This window comes from Leopardus geoffroyi, chromosome A2, assembly GCF_018350155.1.
Source record: "Leopardus geoffroyi isolate Oge1 chromosome A2, O.geoffroyi_Oge1_pat1.0, whole genome shotgun sequence".
Taxonomy (NCBI): domain Eukaryota; kingdom Metazoa; phylum Chordata; class Mammalia; order Carnivora; family Felidae; genus Leopardus; species Leopardus geoffroyi.
In genome coordinates, this window is record NC_059331.1 from 57266920 (window position 1) to 57290147 (window position 23228).

At 43.4% G+C, this 23228-nt stretch overlaps 1 protein-coding gene, 1 non-coding gene and 1 pseudogene across 2 annotated transcripts in view; all 3 read right to left on the reverse strand.

Annotated features, from left to right (window-relative positions):
- The window catches only part of RAB7A (RAB7A, member RAS oncogene family), a 71463-nt gene that overhangs the window by 12051 nt on the left and 36184 nt on the right, over positions 1-23228 (reverse strand). Inside the window, exons 2-3 of the mRNA XM_045494002.1 lie at positions 8059-8119; positions 6406-6532 (exon numbers count right to left, since the gene is read on the reverse strand). Of these exons, the coding sequence (XP_045349958.1) occupies positions 6406-6532; positions 8059-8111 (180 nt within the window). The 5' untranslated portion in view covers positions 8112-8119. The remainder of the gene's footprint in view (positions 1-6405; positions 6533-8058; positions 8120-23228) is intronic.
- LOC123606065 lies at positions 1043-6399 on the reverse strand (annotated as a pseudogene).
- Positions 1995-2105, reverse strand: LOC123607725. Its single transcript, XR_006716874.1, has one exon. It is a non-coding gene; the product is annotated as a U6 spliceosomal RNA (small nuclear RNA).

The window sequence follows — 23228 nt, forward strand, 5'->3', positions numbered from 1 at the left end:
CATCCAACTCTTGGTTTCAGCCCAGGTCATGATCTCACAGTTTGCGAGCAAGTCCCAAAGCTCTGTGTAGGACTCTGAGCTGACAGCATGAAGCCTGCTGAGGATTCTCTCTCCCGGTCCCCCTCTCGTGTTCTCATTCAAAAATGAGTAAGTTAAAAAAAAAAAGTTACAGTATGACATTCTTTTAGTCCTATGGACAGTAAATAGAATATCTGTTACTGTTTACCATTAACAATTTCAATTATTATTATTTTTTTAATGTTTTTATTTATTTTTGAGACAAAGAGAGACCAAGCATGAACAGGGGAGGGGAAGAGAGAGAGGGAGACACAGAATTCAAAGCAGGCTCCAGGCCCTGAGCTGTCAGCACAGAGCCCAACGTGGGGCTTGAACCCATAGACTGTGAGATCATGACCTGAGCTGAAGTCGGACGCTTAACCGACTGAGCCACCCAGGCGCCCCATTTTTTTTAATTATTATTTTTTTTTTCAACGTTTATTTATTTTTGGGACAGAGAGAGACAGAGCATGAATGGGGGAGGGGCAGAGAGAGAGGGGGACACAGAATCGGAAACAGGCTCCAGGCTCTGAGCCATCAGCCCAGAGCCCGACGCGGGGCTCGAACTCACGGACCGCGAGATCGTGACCTGGCTGAAGTCGGACGCTTAACCGACTGCGCCACCCAGGCGCCCCTTAAATTATTTTTTTAATGTTTTAATTTATACCATTAACAATTTCAGATAATACTTTATATTGAAATAAGACACTTTTCTTCCCATCTCCATGATTTACTTATTTTATAACCAGAAGTTTGTTCCTTCACCTTGACCTGTTTCTCCCACTTCCCACCCTCCCTCCCCTCTGGTGGCCACCGGTTTGTTCTGTGTATTTATGAGTCTGTTTTTGTTTATTCATTTGTTTTTTTCAGATTCCACAGACAAGTGAAATATGGTATTTGTCTTAATTTATTTCACTTAGCATAGGCCCATCCATGGTGTTGCAAATGGCAAGATCTCATTCCTTTTTTATTGCAACATTCCATTGTATGTATACGCGTCTTGTCTATTCATTCATCTGTGGATGGACACTTGGGCTGCTTCCATATGAAATAAAACACTCACTGAATATTATAATTTTACTTCAAATCTAATTTTAGTTCCAGAGAAGGCAGTACTATCTTAAAGGCTTGGACAAGGTTTTCTTTTTCTCTTATTCCAGGAAGATCACTTAACAGCAAACACTTGAGGGTTTTACTTAAGTGATGCAGAGAAATGATGCCTTTGTCTGTGATAGCCCCACACAGAATTGTTTCCATTTCCAACACACTTTGTTGTAAATTTTTAAGTTTACAAAGTCTCAACAGTGATCCTCAACATAATGACATGTGCATGACCTTATGTTTCTAGCATGCTGTTAGTGCTCCATGGGACCAAACCTGATGCTCAGGATTTAAGAGCCGGTGCATCAATTGCCTGAATCCTGTCTGTCTAGGGAGCCTGCTGAGAGGTCGTTATAGTCCTTCTGCCAACTCTCCTGGCCACGGCAGCGCACCACGGCTCCACCCAGTAGCCACATGGATGCTGTCCCTTCAGGGTTGACATCCACTTTATTCAACCAGGCCCAGAAGTATCTGGAGTCACAGGACCACGGGAGTTTCTTTAAGCCACACAACTGCTGGAAACTTTTTCCCGAAGGCATCATTTGATAGCATCGGAGAAACGGAGGGTGTAAGAGGAGGTGTTCCCTGCACCTACAGTGGTCCAGCCTGCCCTGTCGCCTTTTTAAATTTGCAATTCCCTGCAGTTAAGCCATTGGAATTAAAGGTTTCTTCTCATAACTGCCTGCTGATGTCTTTTGTCCAGTTATCCAGTGGGTTGTCTGTTGACTGGATACTATGATGCATTATTAACATTTTCTTCTGGTCTGTGGTTTGTTTTTGTCATTAGGGAGTCTTATTATTCAAATGTTTACTTTTTTTTTCCTTTCTTTCTTTTTAAAAATATGGAACGCTTCACGAATTTGCGTGTCATCCTTGCGCAGGGGCTAATCTTGCTAATCTTCTCTGTATCGTTCCAATTTTAGTATATGTGCTGCCGAAGCGAGCACTGAAATGTTTACTTTAATGTAGTTTTACTGTCAATCCTTTAGGATTTTCGCTTTCTCTATTTTAAACACCAAAGGTTAAAAATTTTTTTTTGTTACTTTTAAAGTTTTCATTTTGTATTTTTTTCATTCAGGTCTTGAACCCTCCCTCTTGGTTACTCCTCCTCATTTAAAGGGAAAACCACTGGCCCGTCCCATTTACTGTGTAACTCCACTTTGCTAGTCTTCTGGAAGCCACCTCTCTACTCAGTGTCCAGCTGGGGGTGGCTTGTTTGTGTGCTCTCTGTTCCCTTGATCTGTCTCTGACAATATCACAGTTTAAATTGCTATGGATTCAGAGTAAGTTACCTTTAAATTTTTCATGCATACTTGATTCCATCTAATGTTTACTACTGACTGATTTCTAGCTTCTTCCTGAACCATATAAGGAATTTAAAAAACCCACAGCAGTCACTAATCTTCCTCCACACATTAAATTACAGAGGTCCAATCCTGGTTTTCTATGATAGTTTAGAAGTTACATACTCTTACTATTATGGTCATAATTCTAACAATAAATACATGTATACAATTTATCTTCCTAACCTTTCCAAATGAAATCACTTTCCTTCTGTCTGAAGTACATCTTTTAGAATTTTCACCGTGGAACTTAAGGATATATGCTTTTATTCTTAGTATTTTTAGTAGAGACAGAATACTGTGGTCAAGGTTTCTTTCAGAATATATTCCACTGCCTGGTGATCTCCACGGTTACTGTTTGGAGTCAACAGCCTCATTTCCGCTCCTTTTCAAGATCATTTTTCTCTGGATGCTTTCAAGTTTGTCTTTTTTTTTTTTTTTTTTTTTTTTTTTTTTTGAGAGAGAGAACGACCAAGTGCACGCAGGGGAGGGGGGCAGGAGAGGGAGGGAGAGAATCCTAACAGGCTCCATGCTCAGCATGAAGCCCAACGTGGGGCTCGATCTCACAACGGTGAGATCATGACCTGAGCCAAAATCTAGAGCCACCCAGGCGCCCCTGTCTTTTTTTTTTTTTGTAATTTCATTATGATTCATCGAGATTTCTTTTTTATTTATCTATCTTAGAGTTTGGGCTTCCTCAATCTGTGGATTGGTGCCACATCAGTTCTAGCAAATTCTCAGCAAATATTATCTTTGATCTTTGTTTTGAGATTGATTACAAGGAAGTCTGACCTATCTATTGAATCCTGTTTGTACCTCTCTTTCCTACCATTCTTCATTTCAGCTCTCTTCTAGCATACTGATCTGTTGCTAAAAACATTCTCGGATTTCCACCTTTTGGTTATTGTATTTTCTTTTTATAAATTCTATTAACTTACACACTTGTTTAGTTTCTTCTCTCCAGATATCTAAGATTGTCTTATTTCTCTGAAATATAAAAACCACTCTGAAAGATTAGGGAACTTTCCATTGGTTCTTGTCTTGTTTTCTTACTCGGATCATCTTATTGCATGTTGCTAAAAGCCCGTGAAAAATATGTGAGGATTCTTCAAGATCTACCTTGATGATGCCTTTGTCCAGAGATGATGACTCTCATTTACTTCTAGTCTTTCAAGCTGCCTGCAACAGCATGAGGGCCAGCTTTTCCTTTCAACCTTTCAGGAACACATTCTCTGCGGCACCTCGGTGGCTCAGTCGATTCAGTGTCTGACTTCAGCTGAAGTCATGATCTCATCGTTCATGAGTTTGAGCCCCACACTGGGCTCTGTGCTGACAGCTCAGAGCCTGGAACCTGCTTCGGATTCTGTGTCTCCCTCTCTCTGCCCACCCCCACCCCCCACCCCTGCTCGCACTCTCTCAAAAATAAATATTAAAAAAAAAAAGGAACACGTTCTCTTTCCCACTGTTTCCAGACTCCAGTGACCAGTGGTTCTTCAGATGGTGTTCACTCCAGTAGTGCAGCAGTATAGGGTGCAAGCTTAGTAGGGTATGTGGGCTCTATTATAATGGCCCCAAACCCAGGAGGACCTGGGGTCTGACTTCTGAATCAGTCCACACTGCCGTCAAAACCACAGCTTGGTCCTATAGCTCTGTTTCTCCTAGGTACAGGATGCAGCTTTTAGTCTGGCTGGTACACATGTGGAATCCTCAGGTGCTACTTTACTCTAGTACCCTGAAGCTATTCTGTTCCCTTCTGCCTTCTATGGTCTCTGAGAACTCCTCTAACTGTTGTTAAGTAATCAGTCTCTTCTCTTCAGAGACAGATTTTGCTTGTTGGTGTTCTGCAGTTTTGAGTTTCCCAGGTAATTTGCTCAGTTCTTACAGCTTACTGTTTTCTTCAGGTGTCTTTAACCTGCAGTTTAACTGTTCGTTTGGCTTATTTCAATGACCATCTTTTCACTTCTTGAAGTTCTACGTTTTCCATATCCTCATTTTTTATAGTGTCCTTTTTCCCTATGGTTTCTATTCCCTTTCTAAAAATCTCTAGTCATTGTGAACATCTTTTGTGGTACATTATTTCCTCATGTGGCTATGAGCTCACCTTCTGTTCTGAGGGTGCAAGTCTTCCTGTTAAATGGTCTCGACTCTGCTTGTGTCAGGAGTGGCAGGGGTTTATAGGTTTATGTCAAATTCTTTAACATTTCTGTACCATGTAGAGTATAAGCTCAGAACCCACACATGAGCATAGTGGGACTGAGCGTCTCCAACAAGAAGGCAAAGAGGCAAAAGCCCCAAGCTTTTACTTCATGCATGAGCTCTGCCACTTCACTGGATTAAGGCATTTGTTCCTGTTTTCACATCTTTCCAAGGTCCTATGTGAGTGGGAGTCTCTCTCCCTCCCTTTCTCTCTCCAAGGGGATTCCTAGTTCCAGCTCTCCCACCTTTTGTAGTCACTTCTCTTGCCCATGGTGAGTGATAAAACTCTAGTCCTGGTTATAAAGTTGCTTTTAAAGCATCATGACAGAAGCCCCTGGGCTTATCACTAGTTTCAGTTCCATCTTCTTTCCTGTAATCTGGAAATTTCCTTTTCTCTCAAGCTTGGCCTTTAAAACTTTAGTCTGAGCCTGAGTGGCTCAGTTGGTTAAATATCCGACTTTTGATTTTAGCTCAGACCATGATCTCATGGTTCTTGAGTTTGAGCCCCACACTAGGCTTCGGGCTGTCAGCTTGGCAATCTGCTTGGGATTCTCTCCCTCACCCTCTCTGCCCCTCCCCTGCTCACATGCACATGTGAGCACATGCGCTCTGTCAAATAAAACTTAGAACTTAAAAAAAACTTTAGTTGTATTTTAAACATCTCTATGTGTATGTGTGAGGGAGGTGGGGAGGGGAAATCCATATTAACTGCATCCTGGAGGTGTGAGTCAAGGAAGTGTCAAGAGTCTTTATCCTCTGGGAGCACGTCACAGCTTGAGGTCAATGTGCATAAAAACTATCTGTAACGCCTGGATCATTCAAACATTTCAGCAAACTTGGCGTCTGCTAGGACTACAGTGGAATAAGAACTATATTTGTCTCAAGAGGCCTGAGTCTGCCAAGGGCATCATTTAATATAGGAAGAAATAACTGCTGTGGAGGTAGGAATTTGAAAAGACAACACCTGGGCTAAAGGTTGGAGACCTGGGGATGGGCAGAGATGGGACAAAGGGGCTGGGCTGGAAGCAGACATGTGCAAAGACAGGGTTGTAAGAGCAGCACATGGTTTGGAAGAGCTGGCAAAAGACAAAAAAGCGAAGAACAGTTTGTAGCCAGAATGCAAAGGCTTTCCAAAGGCCATATGAAAGAACCCGTATTTTATCCTAACTGTTGCAAGAGAAGCCCTTGAAAGATTAAGGTGATACATGCAAAAGCCAGACTGGCTTAAAAGAAACTCAACTTTGGTGGCTACAGGCAGGACAGATGAAAAGAAGCCAGAAAAACAGGGAACTACATTAATAGCTACTGTAAGAACCTAGGAGAGACCCAAAGATGTTCTGGCCTAAAAAACTATGCAAGGATATTAAAAAAGGCATGAGTTAGACATTTTGGAGACACAATAAGACAGAGGACTGTGTGTTTTCAAATTGAGCAAAAACAAAAACAAAAACAAAACCCCAAAACAGGTAGTCCAATGAAATTTGAACTTTTTTGGAACGACAATGAAAAATTTCTAGTATGTCTCATGCAATATACGGTCATACTTGATGTCCTGTATTTTCTCGGCAATACCACCTGTGGAAAATTATCCATGAATATAGTAGTGGGAACTGAAGAACAGGGAGGGGAAATGCCTAGGCATGAAAAAAAGGGTTCAGAATGAATGAACTAACAAGATTTGATTGGCAAAGTTGTGACATGTGCTTACCTGCATTGTAACTAGTCTGTCATCCACCATCACCTCCTTTGTCAGAAAGTCTGCTCCTATTGTAGCTTTGTACTGATTACTGAATTTCTTGTTCACATACTGGTTCATGAGTGATGTCTTACCAACTCTGAAATTGGAGAAAAATCACAAGTATAGGTCAACTAGGAAGGGACTGAAAACTGATTCCGGTATTTGCAGCTCTGAAGAGACTTGCCTATCTTGAAAGAAAATAAAGAACTGTAATCACAACAGAGGGCAGTGCCAGCAAACTGCCCAGCATTATTCATTTGAGGTTGTATTTTCTCCTGGGATAAAAATAGAGGGTACAAATGTAGTCCAGATGTTGAAAAGCTGCTTGTAAGTTTTGGTACAAGCACCTCAGATGGTAGAGCCTAATATTATTTTTTCCTTCCAGAACGATGTCAGCAAATACTCTCCTTCTAAAAGAAGCTACAGTAATAAGATCGTTCCAATATTCCAAAAATATCCCTATGTCTTCGGTGTCTCTCCATTTAGAGGCTGCTATTCAGTCCAAGAAAGTAATGGCAGAAGGAAGTCAATGGCTGAGAGCAGACATATACACCAGTCAGCCACCTGCTGCTTCAAAGTCTAAAATCTGAAGGAGAAAGCACCAATATTCCACCAAATCAGAATCTACCTCAAAGTAAGCTCTTCCAGAGATGTTCCCCCTGCACCAGTATGAGAACTCAGCAAAGAGACAATGGATTTCTTGGTGATGAGATTAGTTAGGGCAGGCTGAATATGATGCAAAAGCCTTCTTCAAAGCCAACTAGATCACCTTCCTTTCTCACTAAGGAACATTCTTATCTGTATATGCAGAGCACCTGGAAGTACAGTTACGGCTTAAGGAAGTGAGTGTTCTCCAATCCAGGCCACCTGCATCTGAATTTTCAGGGGAGAGGCCAGGAGATCTGGAATCTAGTAAAGGCCTGGTGATTCTTTCTGGGCAAGTTTGGGCCTAAAACCGTATCTCTCAATCCTGACAGCACACTAGAGTCACTAAGAGTATGGGAGGGAGGGAGACAGACAGACAAACAGACAGATGTGTGTATTTAAGGTACTGCCAACTCCGCCCTACCCACTGGTCTGGAAAAACACCAACTTTTAAAAGGCTCCTCAGGCAATTGAAAAAGCCAGCCAGAGTAGAAAAATCACTGCCTTTTAAAAGGGCAGGAGACTTTGGGATACGGAGGCACACCCGTATTTATTATTATTATTTTTAAAAAGACCCAGCTTTCAGTTGGTCTAAGGTTTCACAGGTCACCTCAGAAAAGTCTCCTTTTCTGAGCTACTGCTAGGCCCCACAGCTGCTAGGCATGGCGTCAGTGGCAACAAATCTACTTAAACAGCACTCCTTAGTCTAACCAGCTTGGAAAAAAGGGACTCCATGAAACTGCTCTTGAGTTTAAATAGCCCCCCCTCCCCCCAAATCATGCCTCAGATCATGGAACGAAGGGTTATATAACAAGAGATCGTTCACATTTCTGCTGTGCCCAAAACAGCTGGAGACCTAGGGCCCTCATGCCACCACTACTAGAGAAGGAAGTGGCAGGTGTCAGCGTGGAGGGCACGGGCTTCAAAGGAGGCTTCATCCAAACCAATGTGTCAGTTCAAATGGTGAGAGCCACTTACCCAGAATCTCCCAGGATGATAACCTTCAGCAACACTTTCTTCCTAGAGGTCATCCTTCAAACTAAAAGGAGAAAGGAAAACACACTGTGAGTGTGACAGAATTACCAAGGCAAACCACCTCCCCTGGCACAAACCTCTCAAAAGCCGCAGGAGAACTGTGTCCTGAGCCTTCCTGTTGGCCATCCTGCCCCTCGAAATGGCCTAAAAGAATGGATTCTCCCTCCTGGATCAGTCTGGATCAATGCTCCCAACTTACTCAACAGCTCGGTCCTGTTTCATTCAAGTCTCTGTTCAAACAGCACCTCATCAGAGAGGTGATCACTTTATCTAAAGTAGCACCCCCTCTCCCTATCTGCTCTCTATCCCTTTACGTGGCCTTAGTTTTCTTCAGAGAACCTACCATTACTTCACATTTGCATCTATTATATCTGTCTGTCTTCTCCCTTTTCCAATAATCTCTGCCAAGACAGATGTATTCCCTGCTGCATCTCCAGTGCCAAGTAGAGAATTATTATCAAATATTGGGTTAGCGTGAGAATAATACCTGACCTTGTAGCTCCTGGGATCACTGTTTTCTAGAACATCTTTTAGGCAGCCTTCCCTACCACTGACCATATAATATGTCAGATGCCTAATCTGTGTTCATCTCTATTCCAGAACTTGCCCCTGTTTACTTATCAAGACAGGGTTCCTGTCTTAATTATCCCTCGGTGTCCCAAACCTGACTCAGTGACTTCCAGGAGAGTAGGAGTCCTAAATTCTGGACCCCAATGGCAGCGACTTATCTAAGACTGCTGGAGGAACACTCCTCAGGCGCGACTGGAATCCCCAGCAGGAGGCCTGTATTCTCCTCCAGAATCAGGAATTCAAGACTGAATGTGAGTGCCTCAAGACTGACATCTACATCTTCTGAGAACCACTACCAAGCTCTGGCCCATTATCCTCACCAGACAGTGAAACAGCTAGGGCAGCAGACTACAAGTAACAAGGCCAGGGTCAACTCTACCTCCTGCCTCCAGTGGAACTGGGGGAAATAAGTGTTTACATATAAAAAAGTAAATAAGTGTGTTCAATAAAGCCTGTTATTCTTCTACAGTTTGGGAGAACAGGCAGTCAGGACTGGGTCCTAGAAAAGCTACTTTTTAGTTTCATTTTTAACCACCGAGCTTCTAGAAGGCTGAAGCCGATAGTACTGGCTACAGTGTGACTTAAGCATGCAAAAACTGTTCCCAGACTACTTAGATTTTTACTCTGGCTTTGCTACTTATTAGCTGTGACCTCAGGCAAATTATCGAACCATTCTGTTGGAATGGCGATACAGGGATCATAGCCATCATGTCCTAAGGATACTATGAGGCCTGAGTGACTAAAATGCTCAGGACGGTCACTAGAATATAGTAAGTAGTTGGGGCGCCTGGATGGCGCAGTCGGTTAAGCGTCCGACTTCAGCCAGGTCACGATCTCGCGGTCCGTGAGTTCGAGCCCCGCGTCAGGCTCTAGGCTGATGGCTCAGAGCCTGGAGCCTGTTTCTGATTCTGTGTCTCCCTCTCTCTCTGCCCCTCCCCCGTTCATGCTCTGTCTCTCTCTGTCCCAAAAATAAATAAACGTTGAAAAAAAAAAATTTAAAGAATATAGTAAGTAGTTAACAAATGTTGGCTGCTACCGTTTTAATGACTGTCAAATACAGAGATGTGTAACAGAACAGACTCCAGAAGGCACTGAGAGAACCAGGAAATCACAGAGCCTAGACAAGGTAATGAAGCCACGCTCCCCCATTTCCAGGTGCTTGGCTGTCAACTGCTCTTTCAACAGGTGGCCCTGCAACAAAGACCACAAACTAAAAGGAAATTTTACAACTGACTACTGCCCCATAGGGCAGGGTTAGATAATGAATCCTATGCCCCTGAGGGTGGCGTTTTCCATGGCTTCTCAAAGAGTGCAGCAGTGGGAGCGAGACCAGAAGACAGTTTTACCAGGTATGTAAACCAGGCCCCATGACACACCCAAGGGTCATGCTGTCTCTCACTGCCCAAAGCCTCACTCTCCTGGCAGGTCTACTGAAGACACCATCTCTGCCCACCAATATCTGTCTATAAAACTCCCATTAGTGCCAATTAGGGGGCAGTACAAGACGAGCTGAGTTTGTGCAAAACCTGTTTCCTTTAAGTCTTCCATCATACCTAATTTCCCGTGCCCCCCCCCCAGTGAGAGGTATACCCCCAAATCACCTGTTACCTGTGGAGCCCCATCACCCCCTCCTTCCTCCCCAGAGACTGCCTTGACCAAGGTTTAAGAATATCAACCCGGGGGACAAAGCAGAAGAGACTCATAAATATGGAGAACAAACTGAGGGCTATGGGAGGGGTTATGGGGGGGCGGGGGAAGATGGGCTAAATGGGTAAGGGGCACTAAGGAATCTACTCCTGAAATCATTGTTGCACTATATGCTAATTTGGATGTAAATTTAAAACCATAAAAAATAAAACAAGTTAAAAAAAAAATCAACCCAGGTCTGGTCTACATTTTGGGGTAGAGATCAGATTATGACAGTTGGACAAGTTTCAAATTTGAAGGGCAAATTAAGGAAAGGGATGAAAAAAGAGCAGAAACTTTACAAAGAAAGCCTTGAAGAATATTTAGGAAGGATTATGAGAATGTGAAAAGGGATTTCCATAACTTGGTTTAGTGAATTTCACTGATGTACCAAGAATTACTTAATGGCTTTTAAATATTATAAACAGAGGGCAACTGGGTGGCTTAGTTGTTAAATGTCCAACTTTAGGCTTGGGTCATGGTCTCACGGTTCGTGAGTTCGAGCCCTGCATCGGATCTTCAGTACCCTTCCCTATCTGCCTACCTCCCCACCCTGGCTCAAGCTCTCTGGCACTCTTGCACTCTCTCCAAAATGAATAAACATTAAAAAAATAATAAAGAGGGCTTAAAAGTAAATATTATAAATACTAATTTAACAAATGATGATTTTAAATTTATTTAAAAAAACACCAAGAAATGCACTTCACCTTGCTGTTCCCACATGACAGATTTCATATTTGTTTCCTTTGTGTTTCTGCTCACACAGGCTGCAGGCAAACCGACCTGTGTAGCTACCTTGTTAGGCTGACTCTCTTGAGCAGCAGAGCCCTGAGGGTTTTCTTCAGTCACGGTGATCCCAGAAAACACCTGAACACACAGTACTAAAGTCTCCTAAGTGCCCACTAGAGCAGGTGCACATCCCCAGCACACAATCTGTATTTTGTTCCTCCTATATTATTCTTTAACCTTGTTGCTAGTACTTGCTTCTGTTATAGTCTTCACATCTAATATTCCTTTGAGTGAATTAAGTGTTTAAACAGCCATTCCTGCCTTTTACATATTATACCAAAAATCTGGGGAAAGTAATGCTATAAAGAACATCTTTGAACTTCAGTTTGTGGGATCATTTCTTTGGGACACAATCTTCTTAGACTCACAAGACTATCACAGGCCATACTCGGCACTTATCTACTGAGGACTGGGACAGGAACACAGCTTGCTAGCTGTTCGTGCAACAATCCACATAGCAGCTCTCAGGTACAGGGAGACAGTGTGGGTTCAACCCGACTTAAAACCTTCACTGCTGAGGGGAGCCAATCATCTCTTTGAATAGCTTCTTTGGCTCCATGTGAGGGACACATCCAGCACAAGAGCCACTGTGCTCTGTGAAGCCCAAGCATGGGGGCCCATCAGTATGACGCATAGCCTCTCTCTGTCGGGATGCAATTACCAACCAGGAGACATTTAACCATAAGCCACAGTGCCCAGCAACAGAAGCAACAATCTGCCTTTATCAGGTTCCCAGGAAACAAAATTAACTAAAGGTCAAATTCTCACACAGGAAAAAAGGTTTTCTTAAATTTAATTTATAGGTAATGTTTAGGAATGGGGTTACTGAGTCAAAAGTATAAACATCTTCATGACTTTCACAAACTCACTTTCCTGAAGGATTTTCCACATTTATACACTGCAACTGTTGCAATGGTTAACAGCAGTAGGACTTAATTTTATTATTTTTTAATTAAATTTTTAAAGTTTACTTACTTTGAGAGAGAAAGCAAACGGGGTAGGGTCAGAGAGAGAGGGAGGAGAGAGAGAATCCCAAGCAGGCTCTGCACTGTCAGCACAGAGCCCGATGCAGGGCTCAAACTCGTGAACTGTGAGATCATGACCTGAACTGAAATAAAAAGCTGGACACTTAACTGACTGAGCCACCGAGGTGCCCCAACAGCAGCACAGGACTTAAATGAGAAAATGACAATCACGGGGCAGCTGGGTGGCTCAGTCAGTTAAGTGTCTGACTCTCAGTTTTGGCTCAGGTCAGGATGTCAGGGTTTGAGGGTTCAAGCCCTGCATCCAGCTCTGCACTGACAGTACAGAGCTTGCTTGGGATTCTCTCTCTCTTGCTCTCTCAAAATTAAAAAAAAAAAACACTTAAAATGACAATCTTATTGAAACAAAGGGAATCTGAATAAATGAAGAGATATTCCCAACAGAAATCCTTAATACAGAGACAAAAATTCTCCCCTGCTGAAACAATACTAAGAGTTGTTTTGGAACTTGATAACCTAACTTTATTCATAAAAATAAGTGCACAGGAGTCCCTCCCATTCCTCTCCCCAAAAGAATATTGATAGAGGACTTGCCTTAACAGTCTTGGAAAGTATGTTATACAGTATTAAAAATATGGGTCTGGAATAGGACTAAACAGAAAAAGAGCCCAGAAATGAACAACTCAGACAAATATAGCATTATAAAATTCAGTAGCAAAAGGATGAAAAAAATTCACTAAGTGAAGGCAGCCAGAAAAATTCTGATGAGAATTAAGATCCCTATACTTCATGTTCCAAAACAGATTCCCAAAGGAGTAAAAATTTAAATGTAAAAATGAAGTTGAAGGGAATACACACAATATTAGCAGGTTTTTCCTGGGTGACAGAATTACAAATAGCTTTGTTTTCTTTATGCTATATTATTGTGACCTGTGGAGGGGGGAAAAATTTAAAAAAAGATTTTAAATTTATTTTAATGTTTATTATTTTTGAGAGGGAAAGAGACAGAGTGCAAGTGGGGGAGGTTCAGAGAAAGAGAGGGAGACATAGAAACTGAAGCAGGCTCAGGCTCTGAGCTGTCAGCACAGAGCCCCATGCAGGGCTTGAACCCATGAGCTGTGAGATCATGATGTGAGCCAAAGTCGGACTCTTAACTGGCTGAGCCACCCAGGCACCCCTAAACATACATTTATTTATTTATTTATTTATTTATTTATTTATTTATTTATCTATCTATCTATCTATCTATCTATTTAGAGAATGCACACATGCAAGTGGAGGAGGGGGCAGAGAGAGAGGGAGAGAGGGAGAGAGGGAGGAAGAGGGAGAGAGGGAGGAAGAGGGACAGAGGGAAGAAGAGGGAGAGAAGGAGAGGGGGAGAGGGAGAGAGAGAGAGAGAGAGAGAGAGAGAGACAGAGACAGAATTCCAAGCAGCTCTGTGCTGATGTGGGGCTCAAACTCACAGACTGTGAGATCATGACCTGAGCCAGGATCAAGAATCCATGCTCAACTGACTGAGCCACCCAGGCACCCCAATAGGCACTTTTTTCCTGAGCAAACACTAACAGTATTCCATATGCTGAATCAATTCTTTCCCTCAAGGATAATTTTTCTTGTATAATAAATCAATAGCTAGAATTTTCCTCTATTAGCCTGAAGTTATCACTTTCTTCATCTCTGAAGCAGAGAAGCCAACTGCCCAACAACAAAGAAAGCCCAAGTAAGTAGAAAAGGTCAGGAAAATACTGTTCAAGGGGCTGGGCTGGGTGCCTGGGTGGCTCTGGCATTAAGCATCTGACTTTGGCTCAGGCTACGATCTCACAGTTCGTGGGTTCAAGTCCCATACAGAGTGACCTTGTGCCCTTTGGGTGAGCTCAAGCCCCACTTCAGGTGGGCCCCACTTCTCTCTCTGCGCCCCTCCTGGGATTCTCTCTCTCTCTGCCCCTTGCTCACTTGCTCCCTTTCGCTCTCTTTCTCAAAAAAAAAAAAGCCGGTGGGGGGGTGGGGGTGTCTGGGCTGGGCAGGGTCAGCGAGGGCCTGTCAGGGTCAGTCAGAAAAGGCCTGACCGAGAATGGTCAGGTGGAGGGCAGTGAAAACAAAGAACTGATATGAAAAAAACTGGACCAAAAGGAAAGGGGCAGAAGTTGGGGGTCAGCAGGCCACTGCAAAGTCTGGCCAGTGCAATTTTGCATGGTGATCACAAACTCACGATGACTGCAGCCAAGTGGAGGTGAGGCTCTAAGAAAGTACAGTATTAAGAAGTTGAAAGCAGGGCACTTGGGTGGCTCAGTCGATTAAGCCTCCAACTTCGGGTCAGGTCATGATCTCACTGTCCTGTCCATGAGTTCGAGCCCCATGTCGGGTTCTGTGCTGTCAGCTCAGAGCCTGGAGCCTGCTTCGGATTCTCTTCTCCCTCTCTCTCTGCCCCTCCCCTCCTCATGCTCTCTCTCTCCCTCTCTCTCTCTCTCTCAAAAATATCGAAAGATTAAAAAAAAAAAGTTGAAAGCAAAGCATCTGCAAAGCCATTAAGACAACAGTGTAAAATGCAGGGAATGAAGTGGATGAGGTGTTGTATCATGTCCAAGGACACACAGCAATTGAGTGACAGAGCTAGAATTATCAGGCATGTCAGTGCAGGCCCCAACAATCAACCATCATGGCACTCTGTGATACCAGCTCTCACGGCAAAGAGGATTTGTTTCACCAGGGTGGGGAATCAGTCCTCAGTTAGGCATTGTGAAAAGTTCCCTCTGGCAACTGAGGCACACACACAGGGTTTGGAAACCACTGACTTGAGGTCATAACTGCCGTTGTGATTTGCATGTGTGTCTGATGCAATGACAGCACTAAATATGTGAACAAATGCTAAAGGTGCAACAAGGATGGGACAGAGAAATCAGCTGATAGTTTTATTTGCTTGGTGCTGCCAAGTTGCCTACCTGTAACATGTAGGTCCTAATCATACAGTTGACTTTTCTGCTACCCTGTCTCTCCTGTCCCCCAAATAAAGTACTGAATTGCAGAAAATTCAGAAAGGTACACAAAAGAATGAAGCAAAGACAAAAAGGCACCCACGATTTCATCTAGAAACAATCACTATTAGCATCAGAGTATAGGTCTTTCTGGTGTTCCTTCAGATGGTTGAGGTTATGCTGTATGTAACTTTGCATCCTGGTTTTTTTGTATATTAAATATCCTCCCATGTTATTAACATTAAGATTGCATGATTTATTTCAGCATACGGATAATCCCGCTCATTCCCTTGTTATTAAGCATGCAGTTATTTTTAATTATGAGATGAACCTATGTGTATGATCTGTCAGCATAACCTGAGCAGACACACAAATGTGTTATCACTAAGCAAAATAGTATGAAAAATTTAAAGGCCCTTGAAACATACTGACGAATTATTTTCCAGAACAGCTTTATTAACACCCACACCAACAGTGAACTAGTATTTCCATTTCACCATACCCCAGCTATCATTAGCACAAATCATTGTTAATCACATAGCTAGAAAAGAGGGTCAACTGGTTCCACCTGCATTTCTTTAGATTAGCAGAGGTCAAACATTTCAACCAGGTATCTCTCAGCTGTCTTTGACAGTCTCTGCCTGTTTTACCTACCATAATGTGATTTATTGCATACATGGTTTAAATATAGTACTGGAAGGGAAGCATCATGGGGACGCAGATTCCAGAAGTTGTAGGCTTCTGAGTGGATTCAAAAGTACCATTCTAAACTTTAACCAGCATGGAACAGCTCCATCCCATTTTCTTCCAAGACTCTGTGCTCTGTACCTGACCATTAAAGACCCAGCAGCATACCCTGTCCTGAAAACCAACAAATAGAAGGGTCAGAATGAAATAAGCAAGCAACATGTGCTGGTAAAATTTTGGAGAAGGTCACAGGGGAGACACCAGGAAGGCATTTGCAGTCATATACTATTATTGTGCTGGTTATCAACCTGAACAGTAATGTCTACTGTAGGTAGGCTCTTTTTAACTTTCCAAAGTCAAGAATCAGATTAGGGCCTAAACAGTTGAAGAGCACAGAATAAAAGACCCCTTCCTGAATGCATTCTGTAACCAGGCACTACATTATAGACTTCACTAAGGTCATGCAGTTAATACAGCAAGCCTATAAGGTCTTATTCTCATTTAACACATGAGGAAACAGAAGCTCGTAGGTGGTCACTGGATTTGTAAAAATATTCAGATGTGAGACTGGAGCCCACGACCAATTACAAAGACCTTGTTCATCTCAGCCACTACACTAGGTTGCCCACCAAGATCAAAAAGGCATTTCATGCTTCCAAATAACCCAGAGGGTGAGATGGAGTGTATAGCCAAAACAAGACCAGCACGAGCTAGTAACATGTTGAGAAATTGGGCGCATAGTACTGCTCATGCTATTTTTGTACATATTTGAGATTTTCCATAAAAAATTGTAAATACAATTCACACTTTTAACAAATTAGGAATATCTGGAGGAAAAAATCAAGAATGTGTAAATTTATTTTCATTAATAAAAATACTGTGGCAAGTTTTTATGGCAAATGTGTCCCAGATTCAGGCTTGATAAATCATCATCTGTGATGATCAGCTTTTGGTCTGAGGGCAAGCCGACTGTTAGTTTTGTCACCATAGAAATCTTAGGTTGGAAACACGGCACATACCTTCTAAAAAGGAAGCCTATATTGTTCAGAGCCTGGAGCCTGCTTGGGATTCGCTGTCTCCCTCTCTCTCTGCCCCTCCCCCACTCACACACTGTCTCTCTCTCTCTCTCTCTCTCTCTCTCTCTCTCAAAAAAAGGAAGACTATATAAAAAAAATTATGTTATGACTTGGATAAGAAGTAACTTAAAAAAAATGTTTTAATGTTTATTTTTGAGAGACAGACCACAAGTGGGGGAGGGGCAGAGAGAGGAAGACACAGAATCCAAAGCAGGCTCTGGGCTCTGAGCTGTCAGCACAGAGCCAGATGTGGGGCCGGAACCCACCAAGCACGAGATCATGACCTGAGCTGAAGTCAGAAGCTCAACTGACTGAGCCACCCAGGCGCCCAGTAACTTTTTTTTTTGAGTAGGCTCCACACCCAACGTGACCCTGAGATCAAGAGTCACATGTTCCACCAACCAAGCCAGCCAGGTGCCCCCAAAGTAACTTGTTTTAAGATCAGTTTGAGAAAGAAAGGGAGAGGGATAATAGGAGTTTGGATTCCTACAACAGAGCAGCTTAAGAGCGAAAGTGAACGGGTGCCTGGGTGGCTCAGTCAGTTAAGAGTTTGACTCCAGTGCAGGTCATAATCTCACAGTTTGTGGGTTTGAGCTCCGCATTGGGCTCTGCCCTAACTGTGCAGAGCCTGTCTGGGATTCTTTCTTTCTGCCCCTACCCCTCTTGTGTGCTCTCAAAAATACAAAATAAGCTTAAAAAAAAAAAAGTGAAAAGTTAGAAAAAGAGCAGATTTTTAAAAAATAATCTCTATCCCCAACATGGGGCTCAAACTATGATCCCGAGATCAAGAGTTGCAAGCTCTACCGACTGAGGCAGCCAGGACCCCAAATAGAATTTTCAACAGATAATATCACCTAGCCAATTCCAATTGCTGAAAGACACTGCATAAGGGTTCTACAGTAGCAAGACAGCCATGCAATGTCATAAAGGTAAATAAAAACAATTCTCACCAGCACTCCAAGCCAGAAGGTGGAAGAAAGGAAGTTATGCTGGTTTGCAGAAGGTAGGTTTGTTAGATGGGCATAGGAAATACAGTGAAGGAAGTGAAGGAAGACTAGTTACACAGAGGCCTAAGATCAAACATTACCAAGTGCTTCTCCTGAAAACTCACTGTGTGCTTGTCTCTAGACTAAGCATCTTATCTGGGTAAACATGAAGAGTAAGATAACTGAGTGTTCCTTACAGGACAGTTTAAGGGTGTTCAGTGTCCTTTGGGGAGGAGAGTTGAAGTGTGGCTACTGTAACAATCCAAGGGTTAGCAAATCAGAGAAATCCTCTACTAAAAGAAAGAGGAAAAAGGAGAGGGACATAACAGATTGCCTGAGTTAAACATAAAAATGGCTTCAAAATTCTAGGCCCAGAGGAAAGGCAAGAGAAATAACATCACCAAATGAGGTTGTGAGAGCTACTGAATTAAAATTGAAGCCACAATTTCAAACAGTAGCAAAAATGTCCCTCCAAGAAGCAAACAAGAAAGATGGAAACTGTAGTTCTTTGGAAACCCCACGATCAGATGGTACAAGAACCGGGTGCAGGTACAGGAAAGCGAAGGAGAGAAAAAAGTAGGTCACAGTCATACACTTCCAGGAGGGGATGTAAGGCATGAGAGAGGAAAAGGCCCATTTTGGGCAAGGGGCAGGACTGGCAGGGTGCCAGTCTGGCAAGGAGGAGGGAAGGGGATGAGTGGAGGGCTTTGACAAAAGCCCTTTCTGTGGAATCATGAAGTCACTTTGGGGGAGCTCAGGATAGTGCTGGTGTTCCAGAAACTGAGACAACAGGATTAGGCTGGAAAGCAGAATTTAGCAACCAGGTCAGAAGAATCACTATCTCTGGATGCACAACAGGCATTTAGGCAAGCAAGCCACTCTTAGGTTTAACTAACCTTTGTCTTGTTTTTATTGAATAAAGTCACTTGCCTGGCCTAGAGCACCTTCCCTGCCATTCAACTGGCCAATCTCTTAATGCCCTTCTTTCAACACAATTGAATTTCACAATAACTGTAAAACCTTAAATCTAGGTTCTCTGTGCCCAGGGCACCAGAGTTTGTAGGTAGTTTTTCCCTTTTGGGTCAAATGCTGCCTTCAGCAAGAAGCCTCCTTTAGCCTTCCCAAGGCCCAAGACAGACTCAAGTCTTCCTTCTGCCAGTTTCCATTATATCCACCCAATAAACGAAGAGATATTATGGGTAGGACTAAGCTATGACCAACCTAGAGTGGAATCTGCCCCGAGGGAGCCTACGCCTGGGACATAAATGTCTGGGAAGTGGGCAGAGGCTGTGGAATTTCTTGCCCTGCTGAAGTAGTTTGTACCCTGGAAAGTTCAAGAGCCACTGCTTTAACAGAGTCAAGGATCTGATGAGGAACGTGTATTTTGAAATTCATATTTCAACTACTTTCATGTTACAGCTTACAGGGATTTCCAAGTCTAGGAAAAATATGAGCTCAGTTGAGTTTTATCATATTCCCCTTTCCTCCTATGAGAGGGCCTGGAGTAACCCTGCAGTCAAATCTTTTTTTTTTTTTTTTTAAGTAAACTCTACCCCCAACGTGGGGCTCGCGTTCACCACCCCAAGATCAAGAGTCATGTGCTGCTCTCCCAACTGAGCCAGACAGGTACCCTTATGTGTGTGTGTGTGTGTGTGTGTGTGTGTGTGTATTTTTTTAAGATACACTGTATTCAGTTGTATCTCAAATTTCACTGTTGAGGGAATACTTGTTTGTGTTAGGATTTTAGGACTTCAATCTAGATGCCTGTGCTAAAATGGGAATGTCAGCATTCACCGGGCACACAAGGGCAGTACAAAGAATAATAGATGGCTGGCCTTGCCTTCTAGAGGTTTGCTGTCTGGTAGGCAAGAAGACATCATCATTACACAGGGCATATACACACAGTACTTTAAGAGTGCTGTATGGCAAGGGAGAGAACTGTATCAGCAGGAATACTGGAACATTTCAAAAGCAAGACTGAACAGCTGTACCCACAATGCCTAAGGAGTCTTCAACGTGTCAAAACTAATTGGTCAGGATGTTTTACTTGTTTTCCATTCCTTACTAGCCTCAGAGAAGTTCCCAGGAAGCTCAGTGGGAGATGTTAAAAGGCTGAAATGAGAAGATCAAGACTGTGAGGGGTCAGGTCCGAGGAGCAGCTAGACATCAGAGGGATCAAAAAGAACTGTCTGGGGCCAAGACAGCTGGGATGCGCACAGGGCCCAAGGGGACGAATCCACCATGGCTGGAGCTGGCACACAAAAGCTAAAGCCTCTCTCGCCATGGGCACTCTAGACGACCAAACCTTACACTATTTCTCTAGAACAGGCATCATTTCCACCCCAACAGGCCTCGTGTCTCAAGTGCACTTGGCGCTCCTTCCCCAGGGTCCCACCCCCATCATGTACCCAGGAGCCTGCTCATCTGAGAAGGGGCAATGTCGAGGCGGTCTTGATGGCCTGTCTTCCTGGACACCACTCCGCAAGCCCCAGGGCATCTGGGTCCCATGTCCCTTTTTATCATACGGAATCGTGACTTACCTGAGTGTCTGTCTGTCACCTAACTGGGGGCGGAGGAAGAGGAAAGCTCTCCTTGAAGGCAGTGTCTCCTCCATCCCTGGATCCCCAACTCCAACAGTGTGCATGGCCCACGAGGGCTTGGCAAACAATGACTGCTTGGACAGTGCACATGTCCTATGCAATAGTTACTACATGCCCCACACAGTAGTTACTAACCACAGGTGGCTACTTAAATGAAATTAAGTGAAGTCAAATAAGTTCCTCAGCCACACTAGCCACACTCTAAGTGCTTAATAGCCAGCTGTGGCTAGCACCTACCATACTGGACAGTGCGGATATAGAGCATTTGCATTATCACAGGAAGTTTTATAGTACAGTGCTGGTCTAAACAATTCTGGAGCATTTCACCAGGATTAATACGAGTCCTCAAACATCTCAAATCTCAATTTATGGCCATTCCTTGTTTCATTATCGATAACCTTCCACCTTTCATTCTTGACAACACAATAAAAATACTGGTTCTTCAATAGCAAACTTTCTGTCTGAATTTTTCATAAGATTACTACAGCAGGATAATGCCGCATCATATCTGATACATGCAACATGGATTCATGAATCTCAGAATAATGACGTTGAGTGAAAAGGCAGACACCTCTCCCCCAAAAGTACCTCCACAGAATGCACATCTACGTAAAGCACACACACAATTCCATTGAAATGAAATACCAGAAAATGCAAACTAGAAAGCAAGCCAGTGGTTGTCTGGGGATGGGTAAAGGAAGGGGAAGTAGGCAGGAGGGAGGATTTACAAAGGAGCCTTAGGAGACTTTTCGGGGTAATACATTCATTCATTGTCTTGATTGTGGCGATAGTTTCACAGATGTCAAACTGTGTTGTGTCAAACTCAACGTGTATAGCATAAACAGGCATGGCATTTTCTGTACGGCAATTATACCTCAATTAAGGTGTTCTAAAAGAAGAGACGGTAATAGGGGCATCTGGGTGGCTCAGTTGGTTAAGCATCCAACTCTTGACTTTGGTTCTGGTCATGATCTCAAGGTTCATAAGTCTGTGCACTGACAGGGTGGAGCCTGCTTGGGATTCTCTCTCTCCCTCTCCCTTGTTCATAAACTTAAGAAAAGAGAGAGAAAGTAATCAGAGGCTATCTGCAGATATTTGAGGGGATGACATGGAAGAAATGGTGACCTTGCGATGCTTCAGTTCCCACCTCATCGAGGACATCAAATCCAGATTCCAGTTTAGGTTATCTGCTGCACACACACTTGTCATGTGTTCTGTCAGCATCTAAAGTCACATTACATACAGAAATCCACCCACCCAAATCTGTCCTTCTCAAGAGGAACATTCTCTCCTGTGCTCAGACTCAACACTATTTCCTATGTTCCTTTACTCTAAGCATTACATCTGATCTAGTCCCACCCATAACTAATCCTCCCCAAACTTCTCCTTTCCATTGGAACAACCTCACTTCGAATCCTTGCTACTTCCTGCACTTTATTTCCTTAGCCCCAGAGTCCCCCTGCTCTATTTAGTCTGCTTTGCTACATAATGTTATACATAATGTACATACACAATGTTAGCTACCAAAGGCAGAGCTCCTTGGGCTAACTCTTACAGCCTTCCCAGGATAGGCCCCTGCTCCCTTTTGGTCTATTTGCTTACCACATCCAAATTCCCCTTCCACTGTAACCTGCCTCTCCACACTCTCCCAGCCCCGGATCCTACAAGGAGTATCCCTCTTGTACTATGAGCCAAACCCAGCAACTCCTGATTAGCCTAGAGGTAAACATCTGACGGAAGCTGTCGATCCACACGGTAGGTGCTGAACCACTCACATTCTCAATGGAATCTCAAGGCCAGCATGCAGCTTGGTAAAGCAGTGCCACATACTAGGCACAAAGGATGCAGAACATGCAAGTCAGAAGACCCAGGTGTCAGTAGAGAGAACAGAAGAACACACTTCATATCCACTAGGATGACTATAATCAAAAGGACAGACAGTAACAAGTGCTGATGAGCATGTGGAGAAACCGGAAGTCCCACACAGTCCAGGCTGGTGGGAAGGTAAAACTGCGCAGCTGCTCTGCAAAAGGCTGGCAGTCCCCCAGAAAGTTAAACATAGGGGCGCCGGCGGGGGGGCCTCAGTCGGTTAAGCATCTGACTTTGGCTCAGGTCACGATCTCATGGTGTGAGGGTTCGAGCCCCTCATCGGGCTCTCTGTTGGCACAGAGCCCACTTCAGATCCTCTGTATCCCTCTCTCACTGCCCCTCTGCGCATGCTCTCAAAAATAAAAAAAGAAACTTAAAAAAAAAAAAAAAGAAAGTTAAACAGAGTCACCTTATGACCCAGCAATTCCAGTCCTAGATATGAACCTAAGAGAAATGAAATGAAACATGTCCACACAAAAACTTGCACACAAATATTCATAGCATCGTTATTCACGATAGCCAAAAAAGAGGAAACCACCCAAATGGTACCAACTGATGTAAAGAGCACAAACTCCCAGTAAGAAAAATAATTTGGGCCCTTAGACAAACTAAAAAAGTCAACAAGGGAGGAGAGATGAGCAACCACAAGATGTTCCACAGAGATGACAACCTTCCCACTCGTGCTAAGCTGGGCTGAAAAAGACTTCCCTGAGATTCTCCCCAGTATCCTTGTGGTAATTCCTCCCAGCCAGTCCACGTGAGTGATGAGCAGGACAGAGACAGCCTTGACTGCATACGCTATTCCCATGCCTTGAAAGAAACAGCTCTTAGCCACAACTTTCTCATTTTGCCAAATTCAATCCCTTTCCAGTGCCCGAGATGTTTCTACTTCTGA